Source organism: Gallinula chloropus, assembly GCF_964237585.1.
Source record: "Gallinula chloropus genome assembly, chromosome: Z".
In the NCBI taxonomy this organism is placed as follows: Eukaryota; Metazoa; Chordata; class Aves; order Gruiformes; family Rallidae; genus Gallinula; species Gallinula chloropus.
This window is the reverse complement of record NC_140089.1, coordinates 46,121,530-46,143,996: the sequence shown is the minus strand read 5'-3', so window position 1 is coordinate 46,143,996 and position 22,467 is coordinate 46,121,530. Positions and strand designations below refer to the sequence as shown.

General features: G+C 42.7%; 1 protein-coding gene across 1 annotated transcript; it reads right to left on the bottom strand.

The window, feature by feature from the left end:
* Nucleotides 1-345: 345 nt before the first annotated feature.
* HABP4 (hyaluronan binding protein 4) lies at nucleotides 346-22,141 on the bottom strand (the record flags this gene model as incomplete). The annotated part of the gene is made up of 8 exons (XM_084278412.1): nucleotides 346-402; nucleotides 1,433-1,588; nucleotides 3,263-3,428; nucleotides 8,287-8,370; nucleotides 8,677-8,748; nucleotides 10,309-10,419; nucleotides 11,303-11,450; nucleotides 21,859-22,141. The coding sequence occupies 8 exons, from the start codon at nucleotides 22,139-22,141 to the stop codon at nucleotides 346-348; spliced, it is 1,077 nt and encodes a 358-aa protein (XP_084134538.1).
* Between the last annotated feature and the right edge of the window lie 326 nt (nucleotides 22,142-22,467).

Below are 22,467 nucleotides of genomic sequence, written 5' to 3'. Positions count from 1 at the left end.
CAGTCTGCATTTCCCCATAGTATCACTGGGAACATGATACAACCTCTATATAAACATTTTTAAACACTGTACTCTTGAACTTCATTAGAAGGCTTGCAGTGAAGTACTGTGAACCTTCTCACATTTTTCACAAACAGAGGCAGACGCTGGAACCTGTGACAGGATCCCAGTCCACCAGTATCTCCAGAACCAAACTCCATTAGCAGAAGGCTGCAAACATTCCACACCAAACACCCAAAAAGCTTTTCCAAGAGAAACAAGACTTTCTTTAACCACACCAGCATAAAACTGGTGTCTTCACAGGTGTATCAAAGCTACTTTGAGACCAACATTCACAATGGGTCCTCAAGCCAGCGCCGGAAAATCCTCAGGATCGTAAGGATTTGGAGCAACACACGGCACCTACAAAGAAAGCAAGCTTTATAAGAGTGAGGGCATTTAAAAACATATAACAGATATGTGTATGTATTTTAACCTGAAAAGGGTTCATTCCTTTATTCACGGTAACTGCTTTGCATCTACTACTATCACAGAAACGCTCAGCATCTATCCCAGAAGCTATGACTATGTAATTTCCTTAGTGTATCTGTATTGGTAATGCTGATCTACTGCCTGAGGAGGACCAGGAGATCACATGCTCTGCAGCATTAAAACCAAGAAAAAAAAAAAGGTAAAGCAATCTCACCTAAAATACCACCTGCTTTTAAAAGGAGTACTATTATATTTTTACATTCCAAGGCTACTGCACACATTGAGGTGTAATTTTAAACTCTAGACTATGTTATTACATAGAACCTTTTTCTTTCAGGTGAAAGAAATGCATCAAATCACTTCTGCATCATTCTGTAAGTTTCCACCCTTGAAGTATTTTAAAGTACTTGACAGAAGAAAACCCAGACCCTTGGTATAATGCAATTTTTCATTATGCAAAAGTGCCTTTTTTTTTCCTCAAAAGGTCAGCAGACATTTTTGTTAATGGTTATATCAAACATTTGCATCATTCCGTAGAACTCTGTCTTCAACTGCATGATCTGAGATTTACTCATCTCACTTTCAGCAATCAAAGTTCTATTACAGTACTACACAGAATTTTTTTTAAGGGATACAAGCCTTTACTAATTTTAATTACTTCCCAGTTGATATTGAAACTCACTGCAGAAGCAAATCTTCATTGCATGTTATTATTATAGCAACTAGAAATCAGACCTTTTGAAATTTGTGTTAGAATTGAGAGTCTGAACAGGTATTCACGTAATACGATATGGGTCAGGACCCCAAAATAAACATACTATGAGGCATGAATTACAAAGATGTCTGGCACTCTGGAAATCAATAATTCCACACCAAAGGGGGCAGGACACATACACCCTCACAACAACAACAAAAGAATCTCCAAGCAAGCAACACAAAAATATCATAAGAAGAGCATTACCACTACTTCTGGCTGATGTCCTGTTTTCTCAAGTTTTCTGCCACAACCGCGGCCACGGCGATGAAGACTCCCAAAGTTAATATCCAGCTGAGATGTTATGTCATTCACTGGTCTTTGAAAGACAGGACAACGATCCCCTATATTTTCTTTTCGCACCTAAAAAGACAACCTGGTTAAAGCCTACATCTTCCATATAATATCTTCTTCCTTCCCTGATACCTAGTCACATGCACATCTGTATTATTGACTAAGCAGCAGACAAATCAAGATGCCACCTAGAACAGAAGAGGCCTTAATTTGCACAGGGTTTTAACAGAGGTGAGGCAATTGTAGCTTCCCAGATGCCTAGAATAGTTCTTTGTTGGCTCAGAGAGCCCTAGGAACAAAATCTTCTGTACCAGCTCTGTGAGACTGAAGAGGCTTTTCAGAAATATCATTTTAGGGGTTTTCTAAGGGACTTGAGAATCAGTCTTAAGCTACTTACTGCTACAATTATCTTCAAGTATGGCCATAGCACAGCATTTGGCTAGCCAATCTATTAGTCTATGTCTGCACCTATGAGAGTATTATTGTTTAAACTCTTTATTCCTAATCATCATTTCAACATCCACTGTAGTAATAATGACATATATGTAAAATCATCCCATACAGTGAAGAATCATGTCATTCAATGTCTAATACAGCAACTGAACTTGTCCATGTTATGCAGCTCCTGTACCCCCTTATCCTGTGTTCACTTTGACAAGGTCCCTTGACACTGCCAGCTGAGAAGCCTTACAGGCAAAAAGAACTGAAGACCACGTTCTCTCTTCACACACTTGCATATTATACTCTCTTCAGAGCTTGTGAAAGTTATTCTCCCCACCCCATCACTGCCTCCCTCAGAGAGAGAAGAGGGGGTGACCACAAAAACCTATGCTAAAAAGGACGCTGGCCACTTCAGTATTAGTGTCTGTTCCCAGAAGTGCTCAATGACCTAAAGTGATTAAGGCTTAAAAAGCTGCATGTTTTGATGCTAACATCATACACAGACGAATGACAGCATGTGTTCACACATGCATGCAGACCTCATGGATCAAATTCCATCATACTAGACTGCAAGTATACATATGTACTTCTGTGACCCCCAAAACCCGAAATCTAAGCAAGCAAGCATCTGTGAACAAAGCCTCTCTTCTCTCCCCTGTCATAAACTAGAAATTTGCCCTGAAATGTAAATCCTAGTAATATGGTGGAATAAAAAAGTTAAAATGAGTAGGAGAAAGGACATCATTATAGAACAAGCCCTCCAGAGTTACTTCTTCTAAGAAGCAGAACCCTAAAACTGGGAAAAAATAAAAATCATGTATTCCAAGGGCACAATGAAAGCTGGGATCTGGCACTGGTGAGAAATAGGACACTTAGCATGCAGACCAACAGATGTCAAACCCCAAATTTAATATATGCATGCAAGCGTATACTAGCAAGTAGATGCAAACTTAAGGATAAGAAATATTTAGTAAACCAAGTTTTTCTAGTGGCTTTAACAGAGATCTACATAGGTGGCATCAGCAAGGACAGTGGCTTTGTATTCTAAGACTGAGCTGTAAGATTGTACAACCTGATATATCATGAATCTGTGTACAAAACAGGGACAATAATCTGAGAGAAGAAAATGAACAGAGTAACTGTAAAGCAAAATTTGGGGCACGGACGTAATTACAGTAACAAAGCTTAGATACTGACTTCCAGCCTGTTGAGATTATATAAAACTAGTAGAAAACGAATCAAGACAGCTTCCTAACCCTGGGCATAAAGCAGAGTTTACAGAATTCCTGAGGCAATGCTTACATCATTGCTATACTTTGACTTGTGAATCACCACTGCTTTGGAAGGAACAGTGGATTCTGGCTTCCGGATGTTGAAATCAGGCTTTGGTCGATTCTGTTGCTGACAAGTTTTCCATTCATCTAATGTCATCTCTTGAACTTCTTCAATTGGCTCTCCTTCAGCAACTCTAAAGGTTTATAGTTGTAAAATAAAAACCATTAGCTTGCAACATGTCAGGATGAACAAGAACACTACTCTCTAAAGCAAGCACACTAAACATTTAGAATGCTTCTCACCAAATTACTCTCTGAGATTTCCCTTAATCCCCACACTAACTTGATGTGCAAGTTTTACATTAAGTTAGGTTGGAAAATATACTTAGGGTGTGTTTGAAATTAGTTGTATGAACAAACACCTTCTCCAGCCTCCCGTAGTAAGTTCTTATCCTAAGTTCAAGCACGTCAGATGCTAGACAAAAACAAGTCTGTTTTTTTGATTTGGCATATTCTCAACCTCACTGTTGAATAGTGAATCTACTCACAGCAAATACAGAAAAAAAAAAGCACACAGGGCAGTTGCTTTAAAACACCCCAACTGCAGAGTTTTATTGACTTGTACGGCAGGATGACAATATGAGATGGATTCATGCTGCAGTGCCGCCTTCTGTCATCAAAAAGACATGATGGGATCTTGTGGGTCATCATTAATATTTCCTTTGTTAAAGTCACAAGATGCTTCTTTAGTTTCTTTTGTCAGGTTAGTGGGGCAATAATGACAGTGTGTTCAAGTAAAACATACGGCACACATTGGAGTCTGCCTTGCATATTTTTGAACTACAAAGCCAGAAGTCCAAGGCTTTATGTCCGTATTTTTAAGACAAGATACATAATATAAAAATCAAATATTCACTTCACTCATGCTTGTCTATTCTTCTGCCATTTTTCTGATGCTGGCCACAACTGACTTGCCCAGGATCAGCAGCTAGTCAGTATGCTACAGATGTACCCCTCTAACAGTATTTGCTGAAAGATAATTTCCCTACTAAGCAACATGACATGCAGGGAGCACAACTCATTTCATCACCATAACTGCTGCAGAAACAAGTCAGATATCATGAATTACAGGCAACCCTGCACTGATTACTCCCAGACACTGGAGAAACCACTTCTCCCTTTCCCAAACACAAAGCTGCTATGCATTGCAATAGCAGTCAAAGTTGGTTAAGTATTTCCCTTACACTGACCTTCCCAGAAAACCCTATTGTTATGGGTTTGGTTTGCCTCACTCAATTGCAGGTCCACCTCTTCTTCTACTGAAGATATTTCAATACAATTCATTGGATGTAAGCTGGAACTTTATTTTACCACAGAAAGATTCACAGTCAAGTGACAGTCAGTGAACTGTGCATTTTGTTTTCAAAGTTGTGCACACACACCCCATCAGAGCACGCATATTTGTTGAGAGTGTTCTGTACATTTAGAACTAGCTCATACATGAACAGGCCTGCTCCTTCTTCCTACCTGATCTTGCAGAGAACCATTTTATTTCTTGCCAGACAAAATATATATTATTTTCCTGAAACACCCTGTATACAACACAAGTAGGAGCAGAACTGCATAGTGAAACAGTCCTCAATTTTGGGTTTAGGATGAATGCAGTTTTAAACGCACTCTGTAGAAAAAAGTAGTAAAAAAACCCTATGCAAGTCCTGTACTATATGCCTACTGTCTGACATGCCTTCATACCCTGTTATTTTCAAAATTCCAGCTGTATCAAACAGAAGATAAAGGTTAAAAGCCTGGCAAGATGTTTGTACCTCCAAACTAATTACAAAGATCTGAAACTATATTGAAGGGCTGCTGAGAAAAAAAACCCACAACTGGTTTACTCAATTAAATAAAAAGGATACTTGTGAAAGATGCAGCTACTTCAGAAAAAACACCAGCAGATAATGTTCCATGTGTAAGCACATTAAGAACTAATTGCACCCCAAGCATTTAAATTTGTTGTCCTCGAGAATAAGATGCCAGATAATTTTTGACCATTTATCTGAAACTTCAGTTCTGAGAGTGTTGTAAAACCAAGGCTAGTTGCAAGCTCCATTCCCAAGACACTGTCTCAGGACAGAATCAGTGCATTGCACATCTCAGCTCAAAGTCTTTTGTCCTCCTCCCCCATTAAGCTTTCCCCATTAGGGAGACACTGTTTCAGTCCCCAGCAACAGCTGCAGAAAGATGCAAAACTGTTAGCAACAAGTACTTAGAAGTAGCTATCAGTCTTTCAGTTTGCAAAATAAAACAAACATCTGAGTGGAATTTGAAGGTCAACTCTGTGCTATTCTACACAGTGTAGTATGCAACAGACTTACTGCATTCTGGTGGCACAAAGCTTGTGAAAGAAAAGGGCAATAGGACAAGTGTTCAAGAATAATGAAGGACTGACCAGCAGTCAGATGCTAAAAAGACTGAGCAAGTTATTTTAAAACAAACAAGACAACCATCACCAGGAAGTCCCAGGGACAAGCAGCAATGAGTATTCTCCGGCAAAAATATCAGCCATGCAAGCACAGAAAGAAGCACCAGCAACGCAGAAGCTCTGATAGAGGGACCCCATCCCCCTAAACCACACAAGAGCATTGTGAGTAACCCAGTCAAGCTGAACTTTAAATGAAAAGCATTTGTCACTTCTGCAAAGGTGTACTACTATAAGGAGCCACATCAACTATTACGTTTGGAACAGATGTCACTGCTGGTAGGGTGGAACAAGGGCTCAACTGAGTAATGCCTTCGATATGGGAGCAGGTAGAAAAACAAGAATAGAACTCCAAGGCATTTCTACAAAGCATTGGAAAGACCATCATAAGACACTGAAATTTCGATCAGTAGGGGCCACCAGGGGTCAGTACTGGGACCAGCACTGTTCAATATCTTTGTCAGTGACATGGACAGTGGGATCAAGTGCACCCTCAGCAAGTCTGCCAACTCCACCAAGCTGTGTGCTGAGGTCAACACGCTGGAGGGAAGGGATGCCATCCAGAGGGAGCTCGACAGGCTGGAGAGATGGGCCCATGCGAACTGCCTGAAGTTCAGAAAAGCCAAGTACAAGGTCCTGTGTGTGGGTTGGTGCCGTCCCAAGCACAGCCACAGGCTGGGTGGAGAGCACATTGAGAGCAGCCCTGAGGAGGACTTGGAGTGCCAATTGATAATAAGCTCAACACAAGCCAGCAGTGTGTGCTCACAGCTCAGAAGGCCAATCGTGTCCTGTCCTTGCATCTAACCTAAACCCACCCTCTTTCAACTTGGAGCCATTGCCCCTTGTCCTATCACTACACTCCCTGGAGAACAGTCTTCCACTTTCCTGTAGGACCCCTTTAAGTATTGATAGGCTATAATTAGGTCTCCTGGGAGCCTTCTCTTCTCCAGGCTAAACAAGCCCAACTCTCACAGCCTTTCTGCATAGGAGAGATGCTCCAGCCCCTTGATCATCTTCGTGGCCCTCCTCTGGCCTCACTCCAACAGCTTTGTCTTTCCTATACTGGGAACCCCAGAGCTGGATGCAGTACTCCAGGTGGGGTCTCACAAGAGCAGAGGGGCAGAATCACTTCCCTTGACCTGCTTGGCCAGCAATCCTAGCAGTAGTTTAAGTGAACACACACTCCTTACCTCCTCAATATTGGGGCTGTAGTGAAAACATAAGGTAGCCTAGCTAGAATCTTTTGATATTCCTAAACAAAGCTTTTTTTTAAAAAAAAAAGCCCCAACAACGTGAAGAGGAGTAATATCTCTGAATAACTAGTGATGTCTGAGAAAGGGAAAAGAATTAAAGACAACCAGCAGATTCTGCCATATGCCTTTGCTACTACATATACTTCTCATGCCTTATATTCTACAAGAAGCTGATGTGAGGACACAAATTGTTTAAGTTGGAGTAGAAACAAACACAAGCCTGAAACAAGTAAAGATACCAGTAGTTGACAAAAAAAGCTGAATAACCATTCTCATATTTAGCCAATACATTTGTTTATTGACAGTTTATCTACACTATCCATCTGATTTAGCTTAGTCCAGGAGCAGTTCTCTGGAAATCAAATCATAGTTACTCAATTTGAGAGACAGATTCCCCCATGTGTGCAGACCACTGGAAAGATATTAAAAGCTAGATTAAAAGGATCAAAGCTATATCAACTCAGCTTCTTACAGGGATATATGACCTGAACATACAAAACAGATGGTGTTGTCAGCTTTATAAGTAAGAAATTAACCAAGGCCACTACTAACCAGGGCTGCATCATTTGTTAAAACATGTTCCTCTTCATAGCAGAAGCAAAGGCTGACATACTGCACAGACCCTCTTTCACTCAGGAGTAGATATTCACCACATGCTAATGGATAACTCTTCAAAGTCCCTTACTTGGACAAGATTGTCCAGTTTCTTTTTCTTAAACCAGTATCTATTTCCTGTGAAGTAAGTTACCACTGGACACTGACAAGGATGAAAGCCGGAAGACAAGGTGCAGATTTCTCTCTCAAATTCTCTCCTTCAACACCCACTGCAAGGCCATTTCCATCAAGTTTTTCCAAGTTCTACAGAGGCCCTTCATTGAATGGGTGACAACTGCATGGCATTGCTGATTGGTAAATACTAACTTAAAGTATTTTATCTTAAGTGTATTTTAACTGTATTTGCACAGGCATACCTTCAATGCCTTTTTCTCTTAGAGAACTTAAAAAAGCAAAGCAGTGCTTACAAGTCAGGAAAGTTTAACATGTAAGAGACAATATGTGGCTCCTTAAATTACCACCCAACCTTAGGAACGTAAGCATCACTGGGCAATTAAATGCAATCTGCAGCTCCATAAACCAAGATTTAGTCAGAACTAAGGATGCACTCTTGTCTCACATAGACAAGGCTTTGCTATTTTTAAATATGTCCACTGGCAACACTTCATAGTTCACACTTTAAGCGTGCCTCCCAACAGAAGTATATCAATATCAGTCAACTGTTTTCTTTGCATTTAGAAAGAAAATATTTTAGTCAAACTGTACTTGTTCAGAGGTTCTCCTTCAGGTGGCTGTGGCTGGTCAGATGTTTTTGCAGTCTCTCCAGTAGGAGCAGTCCGTCCCTTCCCACTAAAACAGTGAAAAAAGACAAACAAAAAACCCAAACCCAAAGTTATCACGGGTCACGCTGGAAAAACACCAGATAAATACAACATTGTTTTCCCTTCCCCACGAACTCCGGAAAAAACAGAGGAGAAAAACTCAAGGATCATAAGCAAAAAGTTAATCTACTAAGTGACTAGCTGAGTGGTTAACAAAATGAGACACATTAGGAAAATTCCATTTCTGTGGGCTTTTAATCAAAGAAAGTGAAAAGCATGCATGAAGACAAAACACAACCATAAATACTAATGCCAGTACTTGATTACAGCGTACCATTGACACTTGGCTTTGGCTTCTATTTCAACTATTAAAACAGCAAAAAAATCATACTCCAAGTTTGCATTTCTGTAACACAGACATTAGTTCACAGTCAAAATGACTGTAGGAGCATACTTACTTTCATTCCACTGGTAGGCATACATATTAAAAATTAACACCTATCCTAAATGCATCATCGAGCACAACTAAGGCACAGACATGCTTTTGTAATTGTTCAGAGAAATGGGATTTAATGTCACTTCTACCACACACACCACATCACCAGAAAGCACTGATACGTCATGTTTATGTTGCGAGTTCTGTTACTGAAATTAAAAAAAAGCAAACTAAACCAGGGAGAATAAATATAAAGGATCTCAAAATGCCTTGTACTTTACATACAATATTCACACAAATTGCCCTGACATTCTACAGAAGCTAGTTTTGTCCCTCTCATCAGTTAGTTTCATGCTATCAGCTAAGAGCTATGTTAGTCTAAGCTGATGTTTTGCTTTGAAAAGCAAGAGCACCTAACCTAATCTTTAACTTGTAGTATGGAGTATTCTCTCTATAATACTACTTCTAATAATACAGAAGTTACTACAGCCTTTCAGGAGAACTTGGAATATTAAGTCGTAAAAGTATTACCCATCAAGGCTGTATTTTTCAACCTTTCTCCAGACTGCCTGAATCCACAATCAACAATTTTGTGAATTAATTTGGCCAAAGATGTTTCTTGTTAAAGTGCTGCCTCTTTTACGTATATAAAGAACAAAAGTTACTGTAAAGAGCAACCTATTGCTAAGAACGGACAAAAGCCAACATTTCCATTAAGCTTTTTGCACGTCTGAACAAAAACTAATAAGAGAAATACAGAATGGAACTGGAGTCCCAATTTTTTTATCATATAACTGACCATTAGTAAGCCACCACACTCTGTTACTGATCCTCTTGTGCACTTTAAAATGTATTTCAGTGAAGTCAGCTAAATATTATCTCCAGAGCCATGCTGAATGACAGCTGTGAAATTTGAATGACACACAAAACATGAGAAAGAGACACTGAACTTTAAGGCCACTAACAGCATTTCAATGTTTTAACAGGCAATGTAGCCATTTTTAGTAGTGTCATTAAATGTCACGTGTCTCACTTGCTTGAGTGGCCCCAGACAAAAGATGTTGGCAGTATTAATAGGAGAAACATCACCATACCTTTGTTACGTCATCTTATCAACATGGAGGGAGTTCAGAAAAAACACCATGTTCCTCACAGCAATTAAGAGAAAGCAAAGCTTACAGAGCTCAATATGGACATGAAACTGATGAACAGAAAATGATGATCTACCATAGGCCACGGAAGATTATGACCTATACTGGGCACAAGTATGTGTTGTACATGATACCATCTTTTAACTGTTACCCAGCTATAAGCGCTACCTCCACCCCTTTTGTCAACTGGTTTCATTCTCCTAGAGAGGGGAACAGGCTTCCATGAGTTTAAAAGCTTATTATTATTATTATTATATGATTTTTTTTTTTGCCAGCTAATATGGATATAGAAGAAGGGAACAGAATACTTAAGAGACACTCCTTCAGTGACTACTGTTTACTTGTACACCAAGTAAGAAGCAGCAGAGAGAATACTTACATTTTGTCATTCCCACTTGGTCTTTCAAACTCCTGTCTTCTTCTTTGGTCAAAACCAGTGAAACGGGAATTTTTTCCACTGTCTCTTCCTCTGCCACGACCTCTTACTGTCCTGTCACAGTATGATTTTTCAATTGGTGTAAAAAGAAGATTTGCAGTCAGATTTTTGTTCCAACAGAACAGTTAACAAGGACTAAAAAAACCTATATGGTTGACTCATGTAGCTGTGAGAGACATCAGTATGTGAGAGACACTGCACAGTTCTTAGAGTGCATTTTTACACAGTACAGCTGTATTTTGTCATTAAAAATCAACATAATCTGAACTCAGGGAATTGCTACAGACAACAGGAAGAAAAAGTTCAGGCATTTATCAATAGCACTGAAAACATTAAAGAAGCTAAACCAAAACACAGTAAAACTGAAATCTTCAGCAACTTTATCAGGCCACACTTCCACTGTCTAAACCCAGATTCATGTGGAACTGTTAAACGTTTCAGGGAAGTTGTTAAATACCAGTTATTGTGATGTAAAGTATGAATAGCCATGCTCTCAAGCATTAAAGGTTTAGGTGGAATTTTCTAGTACTTACAAAGAAAACAAAATTCATTTGCATTCACTGTCCATTCATTGTTACAAAAGTTTATTTCCAGTTTGAACACTAAAATCTGTTCAACTGGGAACCTGCAAAGCTTGGTGTGTGAGCTCTGAAATGAACATTCACGCTGCAGGCTGGGGGTTACATTTTCAGATCTTTACACTTTCCAGTTCCACCTGGCATTTCTAACATTTAACAAGACCGCTCCAAATCAACCTTCAAGGAAGCTGCAATTACACCTCTGACAGGCACGAACTAAGTCATCTTGCAAGAACTCCACACAGCAACTGTGCCTTCAAGTTTGGCTACTGGATCTGTTTATAGAAAGAGAAGTTTCATTCCCCACCCATGTGGGGATCCTCCACGAGGCACCTTACCTCTCCCTGCATGATACATACCTTTCCACTGTGGATCGCGCTTGTTCGTCTTTTTCATAGGAATAGCATTCCATGAAGGGTGGTCTCAATTTAATTTTGTCCTGTTTCACTTCTGCTCCTCCGTTATTCAATCCTTGCCTTCCTCCACATTTAGGTGCTTGCTTCTCAGCTACACACACACACACATATTGAGAGTTTAACAATAACAACTGAATTGCCGTTCCCAAACTACTGACTGAAATGAGTTGACTACACCTGACAGTCTTCCACTTTACCCTCTCCAATCCCAAGTCCACCAAAACATTAAAAGCACTTACAGTTAGTGTTGCCAGGCACTGTTTGTTTTAAAAGCATCTACTTACTTTACCTTATGTATTGATGAACCTGCCTCAGTCAAAAATACTACAGGCCTTGACACAGCTAACACATTTCCAGAAAAGACAGGCTAAAAAAAAAATAAATTACAATTTTTCTCAAGTTAAAGTCACAGAAACGGAGAACAAGAACTGTTTCTCTCGTGTTGTCTCAAAGAACTTTCTAGCATACTACAGGACAAGACAGAGAAGCTTCAATGGAAGAAACGAGTGGCAAGATGGCTGCTGGTGCAGCAGAAGGTGGGGGAAGGAAGGGGACAGTTGGAGACAGGCAGTAGTTGTTGATCGTGAGACAACAGACATCCTGCTGGATAAGCTGAATTTAGAAGGCTGGAGCCTGCACCTCTACTTGAGGCATGCAACTACAGTATTCCACAACCAGAAGAGGGTCACATCTTTCTATTACTGTTCTGTGGAGGAGAGGACTATCTACCAACACTGTAAGTCACTGAGTTTAAGTAGCCGAAACCCAAGCAGTAAGCCCAGAGGCTCCAACACCACTAATTAATTCTAGAATGTCAACACATTCCATGAAAAAGTATATTTAAGCTTTTGAGGATTTTGTTGGGTCAGTGAGAAGGTTAAGGAAGAGCAAGCTGAGCAGGGTGAATGCAGAGAAATTGTGTATTACAGAAGAGAGTAAAGTGAGGTTATCCACTCAACCCATCTATATCTAGCATAAGATTAAAGTTCATTGTGTGCTTCCTGGCCCATTCTCCCAAATACTGTGCTCTATTTCTCCAGAAGCAAGCATGCTTTTTGCCTGCTAGGGCCCTGCACTTACACCACTGGCTGAAAAAGGTGTTGGTTTAAGTCAATCAAGCAAGCAAGGAGCTACAGGAGCCCTGCTCGCAGATCAACAGAACTGAGCTCCTCTTCCTGCAAGAAGCACCTGTGCAATGCTGAGCAAGTTGCTGAACTCTGATTAGAGGGTGGGCAAGTGACACTCCTGGCTACTTTGCCTCTCTTGCTAGCACGCAGAGAGAGAAAAAACACTACTGTTCTTTGCCACAATAAAGACACAAATTAATTCACAGCTCCATAGAAATGCCTGTAGAAGACCTCTGATCAAAGCTTAGGTGGCAAGTCTGTAACTTCATCTTTAAAAATAAAATTTCAAAGAACTATCCACTTGGTGAAGGGTGAGTAATGCAGAAAGATGGTAAACAAAGCTCTTTGTTGTGCAGTAAGGACAGCCATATCTGTACACAGAAGATAGCTTATTGGTGCTGCAGAAGCAACCATAGCTTTGGTTTTCATTAAGCCACAAACAGCTTGACATAATATATTCCACTAATTCTCCCTTCTCAGGATTTGGAGTTTCTCAATCCTTACAGTAGCAACAAGCATCTTTGCATCCCAAAAATTAAGATATAATCTCTGGATAAAGGACAACTTTTAAAATCAGTCTCTGATAAAACTTTTCATAGCAGGACGCTTTAATAAAAAAATGTTATGAAGATCTATAAAGAATACAGAATTGTACGTAACACTGGGAAACATGCCTGCTCTGTGCACATGTGAACTACACCAGCAACTATACAAGTGTTATTTCCTAATTGGAACCTTGCTGTGGAAAAAGTGACTACTCATTTCTGACCTCATTTTTACTTACTTTGTTTGGAATGAATGAGCAACTGCAATACAAGAGTGTATTTTTATTTATTATAGAGTCTCTCATTGGCTATCAGAAGCATCAGTTCTACTCAACAGAGTAACCTGGCAAGAACACAGTAGAGACCAACTTCCCAATGTTCTTAAACTCGATTTCACCTGCAAAGAGCTCCCTAGAAATGCTCCCCCCCCCAAAAAAAAAAAAAACAACAAAAAACCAAAACAAAAATCATTTCAGAAAGATGGTCTCTAGTTCTGTTACCTAGTACCACGTAGCAGTCCTTTAAGACAAGCCTTCTTGCCAGATAAACCAGTGTATGACATGTCACTAGCACTGATGTGCCAAACAAGCGGTCAGCCCTGCTCTAATCTCAGTGCAAGGCTGCTTCAGTTCAGTTCCAGCCAGTGGCTGTAATTACCACAGATGGGTTTTAAACACAAGACTATTTGCAGCACTTATTTCCTGTCTAAAACCATTTTTAACTGGTTTGACAGACATGCAATACTGGATTAAAGTGTCAAGGAGTGACTAGACCTCCCTAACAAGCCAAGTCACCCTTCAGGGCAGAAGGTTGTGACCTGCTTGTGAATCACTTCAAAATACCAGCACAACTTCCAGCTCTGCATATAAGGGCAAACTAAACTGGAGCTTGGCAACAGCAGTAGCATAAGCTATCCAATTTTAATTCTTTGCCATATGTCTGTCATGATGCAGACTCTTTTAAGGAGCTGAAAGGCCACCTATCCTTTGGGAGGAAAAAAGCAAACCCACACAAGACAACAAAACCCAAAAACCAAACCGAAAGACATAACAGGAGCAATCTTGTGTGCTGCTGTGATAATAGCTTTCACTTAAAAGAGCTACTTGAGGCCTTACAAACATTGTGCTTGCTCTTGTTTTGGTGGAGAGTTAATCTTCTTCCTAGCAGCTGGTGCAGTGCTGTTTGGGAGTTGGGATGAGAGCAGTGCTGATAACACTGATGTTTTCAGTTGTTGCCAAGCAGTCAAGGGCTTTTCAGCTTCTCGTGCTGCCCTGCCAATGAGAAGGCAGGTGGCACCCAGGAAGCTGTGGGGGGACACAGCCAGGACAGGTATCCCACACTGGCCAAAGATATTCTATACCATGCCATCATGCTCAGGATTTAAGTGTGGGGTGGGGTGGGAGGCAGTTTGGCTCAAAAATGAGCTGAGCACTAGTTTCAGCTGGTGAGCAAGTGTGCTCATCATCTCGTTTGTACATCTTTTCTATCACTGTCATTAATAGGATAGAAAAGGAAGAGAATAAACTGACTTAATCTCAGCCCACAAGTTTTACTTGGGTTTTTTCCTTCACAGTTTTTATTCTCTTCCCCATCACACTGAGGGGAGGAGGGAGGTGGGTATGTGTGTGAGCATATACCTGTGTGGTTGTTTTAGCTGCTGGCCAGGTTAAATCTTGATAGCCCTGAAAACTGAAGATCAGTCAGTCTTCCCTGGTTGCCACGTTTAACCACCACAGGTGGTTTTCCAGTTACACAGTTTCACAGTTACACCTGTAATACATTTCCCACCGTTCCCACATCACTACCCCCTCCCCAGGGGGTTACTGAAGCAGCCCAGTCTATCAGCTGAGTTGGCTCACTTTATTTTCCAAACTGTGGAATGAGATAAGAAGTCTGATGCTTAAACAGTCCCCCCCCCATTATAAGAGAGAAAGAAATCAGTAAATACTAGAGTTAGCAGGTACTAAATCCAGACCTTGTTGAAGAAAAAAAGCCTTATTTTACAAGCCATTGTTGAAACTCTAAATCACACAGAGCTAACATACTTAAGTAACTTGCTTTCACCTCTCCCACAGTACTACTTCATTATCAGTTTTGTTTATACTTCAGCATTTACATAGGAGGACTCTAGAAAAAGTGGTTTTAATAAGCCTGCATCTCACAACTGGGAAAGTAGAAACAGTGTTGTGTGCTTTACTGCCTGCATTGCCTGGTTTCCCAGATGCTGGATCTAAGTATTGTATTAACAGGCAAATTTAAAACACGGCAGCAAGATCCAGCTGCCTGTGCAGCATCGTTGCCGAGCCCTCACCAAGTTTCTCTATCCACATCACCTGTCCTCAAACAAGCTGGACTTCATCTTGGGAAGAGACAGTTCTCTAGGTTTTGTGGACTCCTCCCTGCCCCCTGCCCCACGACCCCAGGAAAGTGCCCTCACCTTTTCAATTCTTAGTTTTAAGGGGGGGGGGGGGGCAAAAAAAAAAAACCCCAAAAACAAACCCCGAGAGATTTTTCTGTGCAGCAAACCTTCACTTCAGACAAACACCAAAGGCATCCGTCCAGCTTATGGCTGCTACCAGTGACTACACAATGGAGCAAAAACCTTGCTGTGCTTCTCCCCTTCCCTAGGCAAGGAGCACAGCAGGCAAGGGTGGCAGCTGGCACGCGCTTCACAGGCTGAGCGAGGTTACTGATGCAATGAGCACCAAAACCTTGTGTTTGACCTAAAATCCAGCTGGCAACGCTGCACCACACTGTTTTATGAATTCCTATAGGCTGAGACAAACTCATCCCACTGGAATAGCTGACACTCAAGCCCAGTGAGATGGTTCCATCAATACTCCATTTCCACAAACGCACCCAGGGATGCAGAAGTGCCAAGTGAAGAGTTATTTCTATTTTGCCCAAGTAGCACACACAGGAACAGAGCAAAAGACAAATCAAGTGGAGTTCTCATTCAGTTAGGATGAACATTAGAGTAACTGGAGAAGCCAGATGAAAGACTTGTATGTCTTACAGCACGTATTTGAAGACAGAAAAAAAGGGACAAAATGCTTTCCACCTGGCAATCCACCCTTAGAGGTGTTTTTGAATCAAAACCTGTAAGAAATTATTTATGGAGGCCAGATCCACAGATGGGCTCATGTCTTTACCCAGACTGCTGTCTGAATACATACATGCTTTGATATATCAATGCCATCCTACAGCAAGAAGTGCCACAGGTCAATTACCGTCTCTGTAGAAAAAGCATTCTTTTTCCTTATTTCACAAAATCTGGCTGAAATTATATTTCCTTGATTTCTGTACAATAACAAACTATAAACATTCGTTGCCTCCTAAAATCTCACCTGCAGTTCTATACATACTCCTTTTGTACATCAGACATCCATTGAAAAACAACAAAAAAAACCCCCCTTGATTTACATTTCTCCCAATACACAAATAATTCTCTAAGTTTCATCATGCATGTCACTTCAGTCTGCTGTTTCTATTTTTAACACATTTGAGATGACCAAGAGCAGACACACTTCAACACATGGGAAGATGAGATTCCCTCACAATCATAACAACCTCTTTTCTATTTTCCTTGCTACTGGTACCTCAGCAGCTCCCAGCACTGCTTCTCTCCTAGATGATAACTGGAACAGACTTCCTGTTCTGCTGTAAACAGTCCAAATAACCCTGAGCTCTCTTTCCTAAGCTACAATAGTTTGAATCAGAAAAATCTTTCACACTGCAGCTCAGCTTGCAATGCTGCTCCCCCTCCCATATTCTGCCATTATTTTACATTTACTGATAGTCAATTTCCTCTATCATTTTATAGCTGGTTTACTTTACATAAGTTGTGTCATTGCCGTGCAACTCTTCAAGGCTAAATAACCTTGTACCAGCAAACTCCAGTTATCTATCCCTCCCCACAGCACTTTTCGCAGACTTCCCACACAACTAAGTAAAGCAAAATAAAAGTTTTAAAACTGTCCTTAATTTTTTTCATTTCAGACAAGCTTCAACTGCCTAAAGATGTTAAAGCTAACATCATAAATTCAAACTTCCCCTTCCACTTATTCCAAGAGACTTCCGACTTGACTTCCCCCCCACTTTCCATTTAACAGCTCACTTTTAAATAAAAAAAGTCTGAGCCTCAGTAAACTATTTAATTGGAGCTCTGAAGGGATGAAATAAGTACAAAAACCTGACAGTAACACTGCTCTGATTGGCCCAGAATGAGGACAAGCAGAGAAGCTGTGCTAAAATTCAACGACCTATGTAATTAATTATGGCTGCATGCAAAAAGGCTACTTAATTACCATCTCAGTAACACAATAACACCTACCTATACATGGACAACTGATTCTCCTTTACATCAAAGCTGTAACTGGAAATATCAGAAGAGGATTCTCACTCCAGAGACTTATTTTGCTACATTTCAGATTGTAGCAGATTTAGGACTGCACAAACCATCCTAGTTCCTTCCCCTTTGCATGTGTATATCCATGTGATTTCAATTGCAAACCTCATGCAATTAATTTTGTGAACTAAAGCATGGCTAATTTACACATTTTGCAGAGTGATACCAAAATGCAAAAAAAAAAAATGAAAAAAAAAAAAAGGCTTCAGTTCTTGCATGCAACACACCAAAGAAAGACACAGAGTTCGACTATTCTGTGGTATTTTGTTTTCATGTGTGCCAGTACTCAAACACATAATCGTCTGCAGCAGCTTTCCTCCAGACAATCCGTATGACTACACTGCTCAAGGAACGACATCAGAGTAAAACTGTTTAAGAAAACTGCAGTCAGTATAGGATAAAATTCCACAGAAACTTTTCTGTGCCATGCTAACTTAAAACCGTAGCTGAAAACTCAAACAAGTAGCATTCAGGAGCTACATCTGAATGTTACACGAGTCATCAAATGGACGTGAAAGAAGAAAACCTTGTGGAGGTATTAGCAACAAAAGGTTTAGAGATTTCAACAGAAAGAATAGAGCTTATTACTGCATGATCAACAAATTTAATGTGCCTGGACCAGCAGAGAATGCAAGCTCTGCAACTGGGCCTTTTGAATAAAGAGCTGGCAAAGGCAGTTTGGCCACTGTGCTAAGAACCAGCCGAGTTAACATTAAGTGGTGCGACCCTAAGAGCTGAACGCAACACCTACAAACAGCCTTCAGCCACATCCTCAGCACAGAGCCGAAAAAAGCCAGGAAGCAACACGGTGAAAGGGGAAAAAACCCCAACACTGGTAAGGTCAAGAGTGTAGGTTTTGGTAGGCTATGAAATAGGGTGCCCGTTTCCCTCCCCCCGCCCCCCCGCCCCGAGAGAGGTTTAAAAAGCATCTCCTTACAGTTACGTCTATTCATAATAAATAGTTTAGATTCTAAAGGTCAAAGTACTGGATTACCTGGCAAAGTCTTCTTAAAAAGTTTGTTTCAAATTGAAAACATCTCCAGAAATTTAGTAACAAGTCTTCTGAAAAAGGTAGTGAAGAATTTAAAAAAAAATAAAAATGAAGGTACAGAATTTTGTATATAAAAACAACACAACACTGAAAGAAGTCTCACTGACTACTGTAAAAACTTCTTTTTGCGTATTTCAAGACTGAAGAGTAGACAGAGACTGTTTTGTTCACCATTAGTGTGCTCAAGAAATAAAAATTGTGAAATTTCTAACAAGACTTTTTGTAGCCCAAATAAGCTAAACACCACAACAACTAGAAAAAACAGTCCAGAGGACATCCAAAGGAGGGCCACAAAGATGATCAAAGGGCTGAAGAGCCTGTACTGTGAGGACAAATTGAAGGAGCTCGGTCTCTTCTCCCTGGAGAAGGCTTGAAGGGGGCCAGGCCACCATTTCAAGCACTTGAAGAGCAGCCATGAAGAAGATGGCGGCTCTCTCTTCAGAAGAAGCCACATGGAAAACACAAGAGGCAAAAAGTACGAATTGCACAAGGAGAGGTTTCACCACAGTACCAGAAAGAAATTTATAACGATTATTCACTACAAAAACCTTCCCAGGGAGATGTTAGAAGTCCCTGTCACTGGGGGTTTTCAGGATGCAAATGGATAGGGTGCTATATGATTGCTTCTGGGCTGCCTTTTCCAGGAAAGGTCAGACCAGGTAATCCTTCAAGGTGCCTTCCAACCTGGCCTGTTCTATGAATGTCACTACAATACTGACTTTTGCCATTTCAACCCTAATACCAGAATTTGATACAGACATTCAGAAGGTTTAGGTGCTTCTTTACAGTGATTAATTCCTAATCGAGTTGGGGGGGAGCAACTGAAAAGACTGGATAAAAAAATCTTTTCAGTTTGGCTGGGGGTTTTTTTGTGTATATTTTTTAAATTTTCTTTTTAAATACAGGTTTAGCCATTAGGTTCAGAATTAAGGAACTTTAACCACTATTCTTTATTTCCCCAGAGGTACACTCGTCTGGCAATGAGAAGCTTTACAGAAATCGAGCTGGTACAAGAACCTTCCCAAGTGGTTATGCATTCTCAGTGGATAAACTAATAGTCCCCTGAATTTTTTACTGAATACATAAGTTTTCTGATACAACAAATGACCTTTGGATGGCCCAAATAAAAAGCTATAGCCTCTCCTCTCCCCCCCCCCCCCAATAAACCTTAAATTTCCTCCCTCAACCCACCACTTGCTGTGTATTTGTCAGCTATCCCATCGTACTTGCCCCAAGTCAGATGGTGATCTCTGTCCTCCAGCACAGTCTTGCTAAGACAGCGCACACAAAGGGGGAGCACATAGACAGGACCATGCCTCAATACTCTGCCCTGGTTTAGCATCCTGAGCACTAACCATTCGTAGTCCTTATTTCTCAACAAGCAAGGTTAAAAAACATACAGCACACACAAAATCTAGGATAGTCACCTTCCTTAACCAAGAAAACGTTGCATTTCTCAGAGCGAATAGCTCCGGTAGATAAATTCGTTTTCACAAAGGCTGCTACAAGCCAGCTTATTTTTTTTTTTCCCTTCTGTATTTTAAATTAGCAGGAAATTAAAACAAGGTGCACACACCTGATGTCTCTGTGAGAAACTGCATTTCTTAATAGCAAGGTAGGTGGAAACAAAGGCCGTCCCGTGTCATTGTGTACTAAGCACAGAACTACTCAGAGTCTGTATGCGTGAGATGTCCCTAGGCAAGTAGAAGGTAATGGACTCCCCCACATGCTTCCATGCTCTAGGAGATTACTGATAACCACCAGTTCTCATACAAGAACTTTTCCATCAAAACTTGAGACTCTTGCTGTTACAGGCTCCTTCACCTTGCGTTGATAACCACGGCAAAGCAAACGCCCTTTAAATAAAATAAACCTGTTACTAGTGCGAGCTTTGGTCTTGATGGCAGAGGTCTATAACAAAGTTACCTAGCAAGCACAGAGAAACTCCAAAAAACAAGTTTCATGCTGTCGGAAGAGGCAGACTTGTTAGGATCACCCCGGACAAAGAGGCTCATTAACTACCCCGGATTTGGCATTGAAAGGTTCTCTGCTCCACGGGGCCAGATAATCCCTGTTGGAGCAACAGAATTGGTAACAAAGGCAACGACTTGATGGAGCGGTAACTCTGATTCAAAGCCCACACCTTTTCCTAGAGCGTTAACACGTTTAACAGGAGCTTCTACCGCAGGTACAAACTGGCATCTTAAGAATACTTTCCTCGTTAGGCTTCGCTGCCCAGCTGCAAGAGAACGGGCACTTAACAACAGCTCATGAGAGTAAAACTGGAGACTTCCCTGAAGAGACTCTCAGGATTTGGACACCGAACTTCTGGCTGGGGGTTTCGGTACGAGGTGAGTGACAACCACCGCGCTGACACAAACTGCTCCCAGTGCACGGCAGCTGCTAAAGGGGCTGTGGTCGACGTTCTGAACAGCCGACTGGCTCCTTACTTCCTTCCCCCCCGAAGAAACATTTAGCATCAAAAGCCAGCAGCTGGTACCCAGCCCAGCCCGCTCCTGAACACCGTGCTGAAGAGTTCTGCCAGGAAACCACGTTCTATTCAGAGGTTTGCGCTTCAGCGCAATCCTCGGGCAGGCTAAACGGAGACCCTCAGTCGCGTTATAACCCTGAATAAGCTGAAGTGCCAGAAAACGAGCCTGGGAACGTCAAACACCAGCGGGTGCCAGGGTGGCAGGCGACAGAACGCATCAGTCACGCTAAAGCGGCGTAAGAACCGCAGGTGACACGGGGGGATTGTTAGTGCTGAACCCATTTGCCTCTTGGGACTATTCCTGAAGTTTCCCACTTCCAAAAGGGCTCTTTTCCCGCCCGAAGCATCCCGGGGGGCCGGGAGAGCGCCGCAAGACCGGCTCGGCAGCCCAGGCACGGCCACCGGCAGCGACGCGACGCTCCGGCTGCCGCTTGCTTCGCCCTGGGGGCGCCTCCACAGCCGGGGGGGGGGGCAAAAAACCCACCAGCAAAAAAACCTCACCCCGAAACTCCCCACCCACCACCGCCCTGGTTCATCTCAGCCCCGCTCTGACCCGGCTGCCGACAAGCGGCCGCCCGCCGCGCCACGGCTGCCCGCGGGCACGGTAAGTGCGGAGCCGGCGGCCAGCCCCGCCGCGCCGCAGGGCCCGCACTGCCCGCGCCGGCACCGCGCCGCCGGCATCTCGCTCCTCAGCGAAACCGGCTTGCCGGGCCGCGGGCCCCTCTGGTTCGCCCTGCCTTGCCCCCCAGCCCCCCCCCCCCCCCATCCCCATCCCCATCCCCGGCGCCCGCTGTCCCGCCGCCGCCGCCACCACCTCTCCGCCCAAGCCCCCTGCCCCAGCCAGCCTCGCTCCGCTGAGGAGGCGCCGCCGGCGTACCGGACCGCGACGGCCCCCTGCGTGCGGGGGGACTCCCGAGCTGCTTCCCCTTCTTCTGAGACTCCCGCTTGCCGCCGCCCGCCCTGCCGCCGGCTCTCTTCCCCGCCGCCGCGGGCACCTCGTCGCGCTTCTTGTACAGCTGCTTGCGCTGCTCGGCCTCGTAGAGGATGTCGAAGGGGTCCGACTCGTCGTCCAGGAGCTGCTGGAAGCGGTTGGCGATAGCGCAACCAAAGCTCTCCTGCATGACGGCGGCCGCCGGGCTGCCGTCCGCCCCGCTCATCATCGCCGTCGGCAGCTCACCGCTCCCCACCTGGCGACTCTGGCCGCCGCGGCTCCCGGGGATGCGCAGGGCTGAACACCCGAAGCACGAGAAAGTCGCACTTTGAAGAACGACGCTCCGGCTCCGGCTCGGCGCTACCTGGACAGCCGCACCATTGCCGCGGCCCCGCCCCGGCCCCTCCCCCTAAACCGCGGCAGCCAGTCGAGCTCCACAGCCCCAACCAACCCCCGCAACCACCACCTATCAGCACCGCCAGTCCCGCCCACGCCGACGGGCGTGACCAATGATCAATAATTACAAGAGCGAGCAGCCAATCCGAGCTTTAGGAT